The sequence below is a fragment of the Bos javanicus genome, chromosome 1, assembly GCF_032452875.1.
Source record: "Bos javanicus breed banteng chromosome 1, ARS-OSU_banteng_1.0, whole genome shotgun sequence".
Taxonomy (NCBI): domain Eukaryota; kingdom Metazoa; phylum Chordata; class Mammalia; order Artiodactyla; family Bovidae; genus Bos; species Bos javanicus.
The window spans coordinates 155,355,032-155,372,408 of NC_083868.1; the positions used below are offsets into that span (position 1 = coordinate 155,355,032).

The 17,377-nt window shown below is 41.1% G+C and overlaps 1 protein-coding gene across 5 annotated transcripts in view; it reads right to left on the reverse strand.

The window, feature by feature from the left end:
- Window positions 1-17,377, reverse strand: part of SATB1 (SATB homeobox 1) — a 100,117-nt gene that overhangs the window by 60,424 nt on the left and 22,316 nt on the right. For all 5 annotated transcript variants that reach the window (XM_061425330.1, XM_061425336.1, XM_061425345.1 and 2 more), the window contains exons 2-5: window positions 16,021-16,255; window positions 12,154-12,330; window positions 11,265-11,391; window positions 10,313-10,436 (exon numbers count right to left, since the gene is read on the reverse strand). In XM_061425330.1, the coding sequence (XP_061281314.1) occupies window positions 10,313-10,436; window positions 11,265-11,391; window positions 12,154-12,330; window positions 16,021-16,231 (639 nt within the window). In that variant the 5' untranslated portion in view covers window positions 16,232-16,255. The remainder of the gene's footprint in view (window positions 1-10,312; window positions 10,437-11,264; window positions 11,392-12,153; window positions 12,331-16,020; window positions 16,256-17,377) is intronic.

Sequence of the window (17,377 nt, forward strand, 5' to 3'; positions counted from 1 at the left end):
AGCTATGGCTTTTGCCATCTTGATCAATCTTGGCGCCTGAAAGTGGCCCCTTCACACAAAGTCACCCTTGTATTGTGCTAAAAACAGAAACTGGGTCCAAAGCTCCCGAGGAATACAAAAGGAAGCACTGCGAGAACCCACACAATTCTGTTTCAATCCTCTCACTGCAGTTCCTAAAGACAAAAATGTCATCGTTTCGAAGCACGGAAATTTTACTTAATGATTTAAATGGGCAGTTCATAATTTTTAAAGGAAATGCTGGTTCATAGTTCATATGACTTTTCTGCATAATTAAAGTAATTTTACATAGGCCCAGATGATATCTTTTGACCAAATTCTCCATGCTTTTTCTATAAGTATCCATTTAGATCTTTCTTACTGTGCTCAAACCTTCTTACTCAAATGAATTGAATATGTTGGCAAAGAGCTTAGATTAGAAAATACTTGTTAAAAAGTGTATTATTACAAAAGAGCTTGTAGTATTTCAAATTAGTTGCACATAGAGGCTTAGGCTTGTTCATCTGCAGGATGAAGGGAAATGGACTAGATAACCTGCAAAGTCCCTTCTCACAGCCTGGATACTCTTGGAGACCTCTATGTATTCCCAGACACAGGTCTTACAGGGTCTTCTCCAGCGACTGAAGATGATGCAATTGTAACACACATCATCCATTCACTTTGTAGACATGCACAACTACAGTTTTATTTTTGAGGAATGTTGGAGTCCCTTGGTATCTTGCTTAATAATGTGATTATTAAAAATATACTATTATTAAACACTATGCTACTCCAAATAGAATTTTCACAAGTTTCTCATTAGATAAATCTAAATCTAATGAGTCTTATTTGATTTTACAGTGAAAATTATTTCCCAAGATTCTAAATCTTGAGCACCTGGGATCTTGCTGCTGCTTTCTCTGATGGCCCTTATGTGGTTAAATCTCCCATTCTCTGTGATGAGTAAAATTTCTTGAATCTGTACTTAGAAATAGATACCCAATTTGTATTAAATTCCAGAGGTCCTAAATACAGCATTTTGAAAAACTTCAAGCCCCAGAGTGAAAACAAGAACTAAACTAGTTCGAGCAATCCATTTTTCCAAAGTAAATACTAGAATTAAGTTCTATAACACTTCACAGATTTTTATATTTCTTGTTTCGTTGTATGAATACCTAAAAAGTGGGGAGAAAAGTTAAGTCTGGTTTTCAGCTTCTTACAGGGCCAAGAACTTTCCTTGGGAGTCTCATGAACCCGACGGAAGCTCTTCCCACATACAAACTCCCCCAAAGAGGCTTGGAACTTCGGGGTCTGTACAAACCCTTGGGAGCAGGGCCCATGGGTCCAACTCAGATCTGATCCAATATTTCACAGGAAAGTGAGGGCTAAATCACAGCCTTGGTTTCTGTGTTTTACGAGTTGTTAGCCAAGATCTCCCATGTCTACTAAAGAAAAATAACCCAATGTCACCTCTGGATGAGGTCATAGAGAAAAATCAAAATAATCTAGGCTATCTCTATCAACATTATGAAAAAGCTTCACCATTTAGGAAAATGCCAGATCCTGGTAATCACCTCTTTGGGAGTTATGATGAAGCGGTAAAAATGTGCCGGACAGACTGTTGGTCATGAAACAAGGAGCCCTGTCCGTCCATGGCAGGGGCGTAAGTTCCACGCCGAGCTGGTGCTCCTGCAGGAGGGTGGGCAAGCCGCCCCCCGAGGCCTGCTCTGGAACGGCTGAGCACTTATCTCCACCTGCAGCTCTCCCTGAATTCCAGTGATCCTGGTCCCGCGCACAGCTGACTTTTCACACATCACATGTTTACAGCCTAAATGGAGTCTCCAATGCCAAATGTGGACCCTGGAGTCTCAGCTGATGGAGGGATGCTGCGAGCTAACACAGGGTGGTGCTAAGCGGAGCTTTTCCATTTTGGCAGCATCAGCATCTCGGGCTATAAGTCACTCGATTCTGCTACTGACATTCCCCTCCTTTATACTTTCGTCAATATGAGAAATAGACAAACAAATTGACTAACAGTAAAAAAAGCGTGGATCTCAAATATGAGATGACTGAGACAAAATGAAAACTATCAGTCAGGCTGAAATACATGATTATAAAAGAAACACTTGAAATGTGCACGAAGTAAGTTGCTAATGACTGCGCTTTCCAGTGGCGTATAATTAGGTCTTCTATAGCATTTTTTAGATCTCTGGGTCCTGTGTGCCTCCCGTGATTATTCTTCTGCTTACAAACATACAACTTTTGTACGTGTGTTCAAGAACATCGCAGTACAAGCAGAACTATGGGGCAGCTTGGAATATCAGTAGGTTTTCTTAGAGGAAAATGCAGAACTACGTTAAGTAAGCTAAAAAATCAGAAGTAAATGTAGTAGGAAAAAATATTTTGCAAAGTAAGGTATTATAGATAAGATTACAAATAAAATACTACTCATAAAACTATGGACATAGTTTATTGGTTCACAAAATAAATGTGATAAAAACTCTATGAGGTTGTTTTAGTTTCACAAATATTCCTGAGACCCTACTGTGTGCCAGATTCCTGAGTGTGATGATGGATAAAACCAAGTCCCTTTGTGACCAGTGATGGTAGTGTTTTCAGAAATCCTACTCAGTCCACCTACAATCACAGAAAACGTGGAAAGTACCACGGAGAGGGGATGAAGCAGGGTTTGGGCCTTGGATTAGGGTGCAGGGGTGAGGGTAGTTAATGTAACGCCGGGAAAAACACCCAGAGGACAGTCCCCGTGGGACAGCTTTCCCCCACTTACACTTGAAGACACATCAGAACTTTATAATGAGCTCAGGACACTGCTAAAAGCATTCCTTAAAGGTGAGCATGAGTTATAAAACAGCCCTTTAATTTTTTTCACAAATGAAAAGTTCTTGGTTGTTTCATTAAAAACAATGCTTGCCTCAAAATCTTCTAGGTAGCAACAGTCTATGAGACCTACAAGAGTGGTTTCTGAGTTGCAAGTCCCCACGTTGTAGAAAAACAAGGAATGTTATAGTGTACTTTAGAACTGAGAGCTATTCTAAATGCTCTACAAGTATTAACTTATGCAATTCTCCTAAGAGTCCTGAAAAATTGGTACTATTATCTTGCTACTTTATAGACTTAAAAAAATTGAGGCATGGAGAGCCACTTGCCTAAATTTACAGATCAGTGATGACAGAGCCACGTTCTGAACTCCTATGGAACGAACGCTATTAGTGCACTAATTACATGATGGCAAAGAGCGGTTGCTGATGAAATATATCACTTCCAAAGAGAGTTCCATTAAGAAATAAAAAGAAAATGAGATTACACTCTGTTCTACGTTAACATAACTGAAGAGATTCAATACATTTTGGGAAATACGTCTTGTGACGTTTCATAAAGTTAACACCTGTTCTGGTTAGCTCCACGTTTTTTCATTGCACAGGAATACACTCTGGATTAACAGGAAAATGGGACAAGCCTAGTCTGGATGGTACCAGTGAGGAAATACTGTCTTGTCATCTAGAGAAGAATGTGATTGCAAATGGTGCTAATAATTAAAGCTTTAATCGTTCTTAACTTTCGACACATCATCTGGTTTGCCTCTTTAACCTCTCTGAGTAAACTCAATGAGATTAGCATTTTATGGGAAAATATTGCCATACCAGAGGATAGCTTTTTTGAAAAGGAGAAAGAAAAAGGTGATGACTAAGGTGGATGAAGTTTCAGAGTAAGAATAAGAGGTGGGAAGAAGACTCTTAAAGCGTGTCGGCCACCTTCTCTAGGGTGTGGAGCTCTGCAGCCTCCTCCACTGTCCACAACAAACCAGCACCCATAACAACGGTGCACATCAGGACTCAAGACCAGCTTGTATTCCTGGAGCACCCTTTGTTGCAAGGATCCCAGGGTGCTTCACAATCACGGTGAGTTAAAATTAAAACTGAAGCACGGACAATTCCTAATAGGCCCATTTTAAAAATGCTAAACAGAGCAAATAACTTTTAAGTCTAGATTTAAAAGTCCCAACAGCCAGAGCATTCCTTACTTCAACTGGCATCGGGCCGCAGAGCTGGCTGAAGCGCTCTCCTGGTGCATTCAGGCTCTCTAATGTTTTCTTATATCAGAGCACCTCACAAGCTAGCAGTTTTCAAAGAAAGGGGAAAAAAACTGGGTGCACGTAGAATCTGCTGGTTTTGATTCTTCTGAATTGAGGGTTTCCTGTTTGTGAGTTAGTTTGGGGCCCAAATCTGACATGAAATAAAGCAGGTCTAAAAAGCAAATTCAGATAAAGCCCAACTTGAACTTGAAGTAGTCATTCCAACAAAGGAGCACTTTAAAACTTGCTCTGTTTGAGTAAGTAAATCCGATTGATTAGCATGATTTTGGTTAACTCAAAAAAATAAAAAAGCAATCAGAAAATAACATGTAATAGACTTTCTCTCAGGCCATGTCTACTCCTAAGCCTTGGCAGTAGTTATTATTCTGCACACCAGCAAAAAATAAGGGAGATGCACTCATGATATGGTAATTTTCCTTGCATTAGTGATTTTGAGGTCAAAGGAAACCTGTTCAAATCTAAAATAAAGCAAAGGTAAATATCTATTAAGTGAAGATGAAGTGCTTACACATTGTTAAAGTACTCTAAATTGGCATGGCTTAACTCTTTTAGGTTTTACTACTGTGAGAAGTCAGTGGCCATACAATATTTGAGATCCATCCATTTGAAGTTAGATGCTTTATTAAGTTTGGCTTTTTTGAAAGGTTACAGGGAACAAATATCAAGCTATAAGCCAACCTTCACATATCTAAAACAGCTAAAAATGAACCTGACAGATGAGACGCAAAAAGGAAAATTCATAATTTGGAGGACACATCTATCATAGATACTATGGATTACATTATCAACAGAAGAGCTACCTCACTGTCTAATTCGAAAGAAGTATTAGAGTGAAGTCATAGCTGGTTCAGAAAAGGAGACAGAAGAAAATGACTTGGTGGAAGTTTGCCCATAAAAGACTGGTTTACCATTTCCTTTATGGATCTCACCATTAATACAACGGCTGAAAGTGGTAATAAAATCCAATTAGTATCAAGTACTTCAGTGCCTGGCAAAGCAGATACTCATAACCTCAGATTTCCATGGGCAGTAGGGTAAAAACTGGGGAAAGTTTTGTAATTTAAAGGAGGAATGGACTTCCTCAAAATGCATGCTATTTAACAGGAAGCATTACAATAGATTTGCAATATTCTGCTAGGAAGGGACAAGCAGAAAATCCTACAAGCCCTGTCTCAAACAGTAAACTTTGGGGCTTGCTCACCGCATCAAGCCAGGGTATGACTAAGGTCTATATTTTCAAAGAAACATGGGAAACTGCCCACTGCTTCCCACGCAAATACCTAACGTTGTCGTGGAGGCCAAAACAAAGGCTCTTAGCTCAGTTATATACTTACTGATTCAGACAGGGTGTGAAGCCAGAAAGAAGTGACTGGCACAGAGCTGTTACAGCCAACCTTCTGGAACCTTCCAAACGCCACGCTACCCTAGAAGTCAGTCCCCGTGCTCTAAAGCACCCTCACACGCTCCAAATTAAGGACATGATGGTATTTTTCAAGGGAGTCCATGTAAGAATGGCATAAAGATACAAAAACAAAATACATGTTAAAGAAAAATTCCAGCAGTGAGAATAAATGCAATTGGAAAACTTTCATTATCAGCGCTTCAGAGAAATGTAAGTTCTTTTATAAAACATTAAACTAATTGGAGAAAGACTTTTTAAAGCCGTTTTCTCTCCTTCCTTCCTTCCCTTCTCTCCATCCATCTATCCATCCACCCAAGGATAGCTAATTAAGCTCACAGGTCTGGGGATGAATTGCCACCCCCACGCTTCACCCATTCCATAACCATGGGGCGCGCTTCAACATCCCATGCCTCAGGTTCCTTAATTGAAAATGAGGATATAAAACCACCTACCATTTACGGTGACAGGCATGCTCTTGATGCAAAAATACTAAAGGACAGTTACCATTATTTGAACTACTAAGATGTGTTATGCTTATTACTCCACAGGAAAACAGAATGCCTGTCACACAGCAGACTGTCGATACATACTTTTGAATGAATAAATACATGAATAAATTTCATAGGTTAGATGTGCATGTGAAATGCAATATATGAATACTGATGCTGGATGTTCTCTGGAGACAATGTGATTATTAATACTTATTGATTTTTTTTTCAGAAACATCATTCTGGTTCAAAAATTATGAGAAAATACAGAGTGCAGTTAAATATATATATATATATTTATGTCTCCTGATGAGTAGCGTTTTTTAAATTGGTGCTTTGTATAATACAGACTGAAAATCAGCTGAACACAGGGGTTTATTAATGTCTATGGAAATGATTATCAAGTTTCAGAGAGAGGACCTGGATAAACGCTAAGCTTCAGGAGGGCAAGGTGGTTGGTTTCTTTCTTTCTTTCTTTTGCCAGTACCTTATAAAAAGTCTGAAGCGTTCAGGATCCCTAGATGCTGTCAGGAAAAGGAAAACTAAAAAATCATTTTTCCCCATATTACGTTTAAATGGAACGTTCAAATTTAAATTCATTTCATGTATCTGTTGCTTGAAAACAAAAATGACAATTCTCACTTTATGGAGAACTCAGGCTTGGAGCTACTCTTCCCAGGTGAGAAATGAAACAGAAAGAACCAGCCCCTTAAAAATACGACAGTGGTGATGTGTGTGCCCGGGGAAGTGGGTGGTGAAAATGCACACGCACCAGATTTAGGTCAGGAACATCTGACCTAAACATTTCTAGAAGGAAGCCACTAGGCTGGCAGAAGTAATAACGGAACTTCTACTCATGACACTTTTAACAAATGAACCTACTCTTGTATCCAATGTCTGTACATTTACCTACTGCTGAAGTTCAATTTTCAAAACTTCAGGGAAAACTAAAATCAAGACGAAATGTTTTGTTGTAAATCAAAATATTTACTTTTTTCAAATCCCAATTTATTGATACCTTCCAAACACATGGTCTCTGAGTTCCTGTGACCTTAAACGTTCTTGTCCCCTCAAGTCAGACTTCAATCTCTCCTCCCCACTTGTGGGTCTGAATACAAAACCCACCTTATCTAAGCACCTCGACTGAAAAAAGCAAGTCTAACAACAAAATGCCCCATCTCAGAGCTCGGAGCTGATGGTTTCTTACACCTTAGAACAGTTTACAAAAGTCATCACATGGTACAAAAAACGTAATAAATGGATGTCAGTCTATCTGGGCAGATGAGAAAAAGCAGCCACAGAAACGAAGGTCTGAGCTATCAATCAAACCACACGCACACTTACGGAATTTCTACAGCTAGAGAAACCTTTGCAGAGATTACCCGAGACATTACTGCAGCCAAAGCTATGCGTCCATTTTAAAGTCAACACTTTAAAACTCAACACTGGGAAAGGACTTCTGGGTCAGTCACCAGCCAGCAAGTTGACTTTAATGTCCAGAGACACTGGCTCTGAAGAGGAGTCTGCGAAGGATGACACATCCCAGTTCTGAGATTCCGAGCGCAAACTGGGCTTGCCCTTGTCAAGCGTGGGACGGTCCTCCTGGGGGCCAGGGCAGATTGCGGGCTGCCCTCGCCTCCCCTCCCATCTCTACTCAGGAATGGGATCCACTGGCCACAGAGTGGGCATGCCGCTCGGTGTATCGCTAAGGCACCCACCAGCCACTTCTAATGCAAAACCAAAGCATTAATACACAGCAAAATGTGCACGCTGCCTGACAGGCTCAGAGTTCTCACAGGAATGAATCAAAACTCCATAGAGAGGGAGAAAGTCTTGGGCGCCCTTTCTTGCTGCCAGGCGCCCTTCTGAACAAGACTGAAGCAGCCCTTATCTGCTGGGCCTCCTTCAGCGCTGCACCTTCAGCTCCGCAGCGCACCGGGGAGGAAACAGCAGCTTTACCCCGTGCGGCACGCATTTGGGGCTGAGGTCTCAGATGCCTGTGCTTCCTCTAACTAACAGCTCCAGACACAAGAGAAAATAAAGAAGCAAATGGAAAATAGTTCATAATTAAAACATTCCGAATTGAGTATCAGATTCATAAATTCAATCTGGAGAAAGAAACAGAAGATGTTGCAGCGGAACAGAAAATAACTTCCTCATTTAGAGCACAAGTTGCCCTTTTTCATAATAATATTAATTTCAAATATTTGCTGCCACTGCTGAACAACATACATCTTTCTTTCCAAATTGTTTTGCAAAAGAAAGGAAGACTGTAATTACAGCTGATGTTGGCCTTACAGCCTGGTCTCGCCTCTGAAGGATGGCAGCGGGGTCCCCAGCCATATAGGCCCACGCGTTCCACTTGAGGCCTCTTTACAGAAATTCATCCCCATCTGACTCCAAAATCCAGTCCTGAATTTTATTTTGTCATTCTGTTTAATGCTGTAATTGTTTTATTCAATTAATTACCCATGATAACATTAAGTAAACTCACAGTTGTATTTGTAAGCTATGGTGAAGGGGGAGTTTATTGGTTGAATGTTGCTGGCATGTAACCATTAGTTCTCACCGCCTGTATCAATAAATACTCAAGCTAGCATCCTCTTCTCCAGCTCACAGGAAATGCCTTGAACCTTTGCCTGAATTCACTTCCCAAATCAACAGGACATTTAGTAACGTGAAGATACGTGAGATTCCTATGCTGGGTCTTTATACTTATTTTAATGCTGAGTTAAAACCTTTATTTCTAGGGGATTTCAAATTTCAAATCCTAGAGACCAACTGACAGATTATCTGGAGTTGTCTGCAAAACCCAAAGTCCCAGAGGTAAGAGTCACCTGCTTCATTGTATCACCCTATTGATGTAACTGTGTTTAATTAATTTAAATTATTTTTACTCGATGGTTATAAATTCACATCCTCTCTACTCAAAGAGTGAGATGGAGGACAGGAGGAGATCCATTAAAGTGTCAAAAAGACTTTGATTTTCAAGAAATGGACTTAACATCAGAGAATATTTCACCTGTGGCTACAACTTACTTTACAAGAATATAAAAAGCCAGCATTTATTATAAGCTTAATTCATTTGCTTCATTCCTATAACTGCTAACAAATACCAAAGTAAAGCTGATGGACGGTAATGCAGTAAACCTGAAATGCACAGAGTTTTCATGAAAGAAGAGCACGGACGCCCACAAGCTTCCTTCCAAAGGTACCCACGTGTCTTCACGGCCATCACGTCGGAAACACACTTGGAGAAATTCCCTACTGCAGAAATATTTACAGCAGTCACACAATTCACGTTCAAATACCTGACAGACGGGGCACTCAGGCTTACATGCTAACCTTGCATTGAAAGAAAAACGTTAGCAAAAATTTAGTAAAAATCTAGGTAGACCAGCATCTCAAGTATACTCTCCGGTGGCATGACCTTCAGGGGCGGGGCCCCCGGAGAGAGAAGGCATGAGGGCACAGTGACCTCAGGACCACACAAGCAGCGCTAGGGTGGGCTCACAGCGCCCTTTTCTTTTCAATTTAAAATCAACTGCACAGCATCAAAAGCGATGCTCAGCTTTACATCTAGAAACTGAGGGAGTCTCCCACCAGAGTTCTTATTGCCCTCCACCAAAATTCATCCTACAATAATAATAAATCTCCGTCTCGTTTCAAAAACCCCTGACAGTATGCCAGGCATCTCAGAGGAAAACATATGACCCCATGAAAGAAAAAAAAAAAAAAAGTGGGGGGGGGGGGGTTTGAACCAATGCCTAAAACTGGTGACGGAATCCTGATGAATAATAACTATCTAACCTTCAATTAGAGGGAAGAGACTTGTTTTCTCTGTACTTTTTTTTTCTAAATTCTATTTCTTCTTCTTTTTCCTTTGTGTGGTAATGAAGAAAGTACCTAGAAGCTGTTCTGTTCCTTTACTCAGGGAGCATGGTGAGGTTCTGCAAAGTAACACTTCCAGGCGCTTCCTGGCATCTAGGGGTTCCAGGAAGGCACACCACCTTTATTCCCTTAAACACAGGCCCTTAGGACAACAAGGCGGCCAATCTCAGAGCACTCAGAGGAGGGATCTACAAATGAGCTAGCACCAAGGTCAGCTGAGTGGGTTTCCCTCCCCTTTCTTTCCCACACTGCTCAGGATGAATCGCGCACACTTCTGAAAGTCACCAGTGGTCAAGTCACTTTGCATTTTGGGGAGATTCTTGCTTCCGATACCACTTGCTTTAGACTATGGCTTCCCATGACTCCTCCAACGAGGCTGCCCTCAATGACTTGTCATTTAGGACCAGTGATGCCCAGTACCTGTGAGAGGGGGCACTCCTTCGCCAAGGAGCTCTGGTTCATATCCTTCAGCAAGTCCTTCAGCGCATTCCTCACGGTCGTGTGGGACCACTGCTCGGGAGGCAGGTCTTCCAGTTTGGGGCAACTATTGGAGACACAGATTAGAAAGGGGATTATGACAAGATTGCATCCCGCTGCAGAACATTCCTTTAAGACAGACAGATTTCATTTTGCGCATCAAACAGATGCATCTGGAGATTGCTCTCGGTCTCCTGATTGTTCCGATTAGTTAATTACTTTATACAACACATCTGCTGTATCGATGCATGAATTATACATCAGCTGCCTGTGGTGGCTATTTTTCCATGTTACTTCTACCTTCCTGCTCTGATGCGCTCGGGAAGACAATTTAAGGTATACTGCTTTCTCAAGAGCCATTGTGAAAAGCACGAACGTGGGAACCGTTTTCCCTTCAGGACTCCGCTCGTACGAATTAAAATGGTTAAAAAAATTATATAACTAAATAAGAGCTCGGCAACAGTGAATAAGGCATTCTTTCACAAAGTGTACACAGATGGCACTGCTCATGATATGCAAAAATATTTTTCTCTTAAGTAAACTTTATGTAAAATGCCTTCTTGCAATGCATCATTTAATTGATTACATAGAAAAAGTCTTGTCTTTCGATAACCTGCACAAGTAGATGCGTTTGGGGGGAACACTGCTTCTAAACGATAGGCTCAAATTAGGAAGATAAAGGAGAAAGGGTGAGGTGACAAATGTCATTGGGGTTAGCCTCTCTGAAATGCAGGGCAAACCACAACTGAAGGCTGGCCAGAGATACTTTGTTGCGATTGGGGTTAGCCTCCCTGAAATGCAGGGCAAATCACAACTGAAGGCTGGCCAGAGATACTTTGTTTCAAACGATCAGGTGAGTAGAACATTCTGCCCTGGAACTGCTTTCCTGACTCACCTGTGTAACTGAATTTTCAATGTGACCACATGATACACATCTTGAAGCATGTCTGCTACTGTAGCATCGGGGGCATCGGTCACGTAAGACAGTGGGACCGGATTCCACTTCCCGACCTGGATCAGCCCTATTCCAGATAAAGAGCGCGCGTCACTGCATGTCTGACCCTTCGGATAACCTACCCAGCACAAGGCTGCTTTTCATTGCCCCCACCACAAGCAATATTGTTACTTCTGTCTGAATGATTCCCTTCCCTCCAAAGGGCAGGTCAATGAAAATATTCACAGCTTAGTTTTCCAAACTGTGAAATTATGTAAACGACGGTGGGGCTGTTTATTATTTTGGAAATAAAACCCCATCAATAAAACCTAGGCAGAGGCCACATTTTCCTAACTTACAGGAAGTTCTAATAAGACATAGCTGAACCAGTTCTAAATGGCTTTACGATTTAGATAAGATTCTCGATTGCAATGGGAATCAGCATTGAAAAATACTTTACAGCCCATAAAACCATCAGAAACAGAATAAAAGAAACAGAACTAGATATTCAGTCATAAATGCAAATTGACTCTCAACAGTCCATCTGCTCAGATACGCTCCTCACTTCCTTGTGGGTCCTCAGTGGAGCAGATTATTAAGGTCAATAAGCATACTAATGATTCAGCTGAAGTAATTTAAAAAAAAAAACCTACCTCCACATTCCACATGAGCAAAATGTGTGTTAACTAAACCAAACTGAATTAAGCCAATTTTTTAAAGCCACAGTCTAGAAGGAACCCATGTAACACACAGGCTACAGTTCTTTGAATGAGAATATTCAGATGCTTTCTCTGCAAAGTAAACAAAGGATGCCAAGCAATTTCCCCAACCCCGAGGATGCATTATTTACCTTTGGCCTGGGCAGCAGAGCTATGTGAATAACCCAGAGACAGCAAGGCCATTTCTATCAGCTGGTTGAAAAGCATGTCCTTCCTCACCAACACAAACTCTGCATGCTCCTCCTTGCAATCGTATTCAATGGCATTTTCATAATGTTCTACCACGCAGAAAACCGGGAGCATGGTTCCTATCAAGGAGACAGAGGAAAAAGAGACGCAAACCAACGAATTGCAGCAACACAGTCTGGGGGAGGAGGGAGGGAAAAAATGAAGCCATGAAAATAAATCTTCAGCACCACGAGAGAATGCGAGACTGGCACAGAGGCCCAGGCACACACACAAACACACACCTTCTTTTATTTTTATTTTTTCTTAAGTTGTAAGAGAAATGTTGAAATAGAATATGAACTTGGCCCTCAGGTAACGTGGGCTCTAATTTTAACTGAGCATTTCCCCAAACCAATTAATGCAGAATTACCTTTCTGATCAAATCATAGGGCTGACAGGAGAGGAGTAAGTGTCTGCTCTGATCTGCTGTGAGTGGTACCTGGTGTGCAAATGTAATTCACTCAGCTCGGCTTCGAAAGAACCCATCTTCATGCTTCCTACATGCTTTTGTTAGGATTCAACTTTCCCTGTCTGTGTCCAAACAAATTAGCTTTGATTATAAAATTACGAGCATTCGCCTCCTTCTTTAAGATCTTCACGTTGAGGCCACAGAAGAAACACAAAACTTAACACAACCGAAGTTCATAACACAGGATTTCAATATGTGCACACTGCAGATGACTAATATTTACTTTGATGGCTACTCATTTAACCTGCCTAAAAGGACATCACGGTAACCACAGGTCTTTAAAACGAACCATCTCTGCTCTAGCGAATGGGGTAAAGATGAGAGCAAAGGAAAACTGTCGTCATCAGGGTGTCTCAGGATACAGGAATCTGCAGAGACGAGATGTGTTCTCTGTTTACTGTAACCCCAGGTAATAACTCAGGAGCCAGATGGTTAATAAACACAGGCCACACCACACCACTGTCAGCAAAGAGGCTTCTAGAAACAGAAATCACGGAACGCTGTCGTCCTCGAGGTGTTTACACAGCGCACTGTCAGACTTCCAGTGATAAACGGAAAAGGGTTAAAAGCAGATGCAGCAGAGTGCACTGTGGCACTCTGCCAGGAGGGCACCATCCTTAGCATAAATGATGACAAAGGTTACTGCACCAGGGCACCCAGGACCCCCAATTAGTCCTGGAACGCTAATGCCTCTCTAAGCTCTGCCCTCTGCATTCACAGAAGCCAACCAACTTCTGAAGGTGTCCAGGACCGGCAAAGCGGAGCTAAAAACCCAGGGTTTCCTCCTGACACCAGAGATGCCCTTTAAAAACGCCCTATTTGCTTGTTTCTGCTGAACAAAGCCGGCAGGAAAAGCAGCCACAGTTTTCTACATGGGCGTCTACACCACAGCTTCAGTGAACTGTTCACAAGAGATTCTAGTTCTGACAAATAAACCCCTTTAGGTTTACTTAGAAAAGCTCACAAACTCATTTGGAGGGACCCAACAGGCTAGGCATGAAAAACAAGCTGCGGAGCTTGCCAATATCCTTGTCATTCATTCGGCTGTTTTTATACCAGAGAGAGAACCCGTCAGGGATCAGGAGGAGACTGGGAGAAACCACGGCACAGACAGCAATGTGCAAACTGGTGACTTCTTCCGTGGCTGGAAGGTTCTCTGGCAAAACCTCCTAAACAAACAAACAAAAACCTCCAACCCCTTTCCTTAAGGTGCGCTTTCTCAACGCAGCCACACTTACTCTCCGGCACCTGCCAAGCAGAAACGCTGCACGTGAAGAAGAAGATAAGACAGCACCACCACCAACACAAGGCTGGAGGCACTTTGTTGCTTCAAGCAAGCAGAGAACCTTCTACAATTAAAGTGCATTTTTAAAATGTCACTACAAATGCAATGCTTGGGAAAAAAATAAAAAGCAGCACTTGAGCAGGAAGTGACATTATTGTTCTTTGGTTTCTCCTCCCTCTATCCTGAGGTCTTCAAAGAGTTGGGTTACTAATACAACAAAAAACATAGGCATTGATTTTTCCTCTTATAGAATGATACAGACCTGGGCTGCTCTTTGCTGCTCCTCAGACCTGGGAGATAACTGAAGGTTTTTTTAAACTGTTGAAATAAACAAGAGTCGCTCTGGACTTTAGAGGGACCCTGTAAGATCGTTAAGGTGGCTGCTGATAAGGTGACAATCATAGACTTTAATTTTCAATCTGACTGCTTAAATCTTCCAGCAAACTGTCACGCGCCTCCTGATACTGCGAGTCAGGCTGAACAGGAGCCTTCTCTGAACCGATTGTTTGTGTGAGTGCTTGGCGAGGCTTCCAACTCCAGCAACTTCATAACCTTCCAGTATGGAAAGGGGAGTACGCTGGTCACTGCTGACTGCTAAAAATACCGCATGATTTAAACCTGGAGGCAGTCTTAGAAGCTTTTGCTGAAGGTTTATGAGCCTGTGTAAACAGCACGTCTGCCATAAGGAGCAGTGAAGTCTGTAGAATCCTTGTCTAAAACTGTCCTGGCATTAAAGTTTGCTGTGCAAATATCACATAATACCAGAGACAGCTGAAATCTCCTATTTAGGAATTTATGGAACTTATATGTTTGCAGGCGTCAGAAAGTCTTTTTTATAGAGCCCCAGCGCTTCGCAGTACAATATTAATGCACTCTGTTTGAAAAGCCATAATAAATTATATTTTTAATGCTCTTACCCTGGCTTTCTTAAGATGCATACATTCTTGGCAAACAATCAATAAACAGGGTAATCATGAGAAGAGGCCAAAGAATTTGCTGAAGTGCTGTTTTTCCATTTTTAATAGATAAAGATCTAACAATACGGACTGCTGTGTCTGTTCATTTCAGGATCAATATATTCTTTGTTTTCGCCAAACCAAGGAAAAAATAAATGATTGTATGATAAATGTTATGCATCAAACACAATGAAATTCCTCTGCCTGCTAACTTTATCTACTTAATATTCTTGGTTGTTACAAGATGGCATTTTTATCCTTTGCTTTAGCAAATGTAAGGAAAATCTGAATCCCATACACAGTTATTCAGAGACAAATAAAGACCTTCTAAGGCCCACACGTTATGCCCTGGACAGACACTGATTTACAGAAGCAACACTGCTGAATACAGTCAGAGTGGGTAAACTCCATCCCTGTGATATAAAACCGGCAAAAAGGAAGCACACAGTTGCATATCCCCTCCTGATTAATTTGTTTACATCTGCCCTTTTATCAGAAACACCCAATTATAGCAAAAGGGAAACACCAGAATTATCAGGTTTTTACCTACTAAGTAATGAAGTTGCTCTTAAGAAAACAAACCACACACACAAAAAATCACAAAACGTTTACATCATATCGCAGAAGACTTCCATTATCTGTGAAACTGCCTTACAACCAGTAATACCATGAAAAAGCTAGGTCCATCCTCAAACAATTTAAAGGTCTCATTCTCAAGCAGGGTTAGTTTCAGCAACAGCCACTTCTGCACCCCCTTCTACAACACCACCTTATCAACGGAAGCCTTGTATAACTGAGACCACTAGACTTAACTCAGTCTTTACCATCCACAACGTCCAAAGACTCCAGTCTACAGTAGAGGGAGACGCTCTGCTGAGGCACGGAGCCTACGCTTTCAGACACGCCTGACGCTGCAACCAGAAATGTGACTAATTTCAGATCAGAAAAGAGAATCAAGGAGCACACACAAAGCCAGGCGCTGCGTGTCCACCCCCGCACCAGGTGGTGCTGGGTGGACGCAGGACTCGCGCCTTCCAGGATCTGGCTTCAGGGTATTTACCTTTCCTAAGGTTGCTTTTCATCAGATGGCCCGAGTGTTTCAAAGGCACTCCCTGCATTTTTGCACCTGTACTGCCAAGCCTTCCTCTTCCTAGCGGGCTCCCGTTCTGTTCCAGGCGGGCAATCTTGGCGGGTGGACCCTTCGGATCACTCACATTGTTAGACATTTCTGAATGTTCTTTCCCCTGAGTTGCCTCGTTCAAATGATCCATACTCAGTTACTCTCTAAAGATCACCTGCGAGAATTTAAGAAGAAGACATGTTACAATTGGGTGGGGGTCTCCGCACGCCCCCTCCTTCTCTGTGTATATATAATGCGTGTACATGTTTTATCCCTGGATATTTCGCTCCACAAATATAATGTATTTGTAAGACTCCTTAACCAGATATATAATGCAGAGGTTACTCTACTTTCTAGATCACAGCATTATATTTCCATTCAAGTTAACAGAATAATTTGTGGGAATTGTATCAACACACATGAACGAAAAGATAATTTGTCACCTACCAGCAAAACTATGTGTGCAGGGGGGTGGGGGGGGTGGGGGATTATTTTTAGAACAAGAATTACTACAAGTGTAGCTAAAAGGAAAATAACAAATTGTATTTATGTAGTCCCAATTTTTAAAAATGAGAAACTTAATACAGAACATAATAATGACACTTTAGTCAAAGATGGAAAGATTATTTTATCAGTCCAAGAGATTAGTTAGATCTGTTGTCTTTATATTTTTATATACATTTTAATTCTCATGAAGGAAAAATAGATTCATATGTATATATACCACCTCAAAGGAGGGAGCAGACAACTGCTTTTTAAACTCTCTATTGGCTTTATGGTTAATGTGTAGAAAAAGTTTTCTACTGTCAAAGTATCAAGAGTTACATGACCTGTTTTAGAGATTCAGTCAAGTCTTGGCTCAAACATGCAACTGGATCATTCCATCCCTAACTAAGTGGATACAAGTGGAGGATTTCTACAAAGAGCCCTGATACTGAAGTATTACAACTCATGTATCTTAGAGTTAATATTTAGGTATTCTTTTGTAATAGAATGCTATTAACAATTTAAATACCAAAAATTTTGAAAACATTTTGTAACATACACATTAGATTGAAGTGCTAAACTTGCTTTGAAAGAAAGCTTGTTAATTTTGGTAAAACAAAATAACCAGTGTTCAAAAATAATCTCAGCAGGCAATGAAGTCAACATTTCATTAACTCCAGAAAAAAAATGAACAGATAATGATTGTTCAGTTGTATTATACTTTGGACATCAATTTTCATACTGCTTATAGTAAAGCAGTTAGTACATTATCAAAATCGCTTCTGCAATAGTTCTAACAGTGATAAGAACA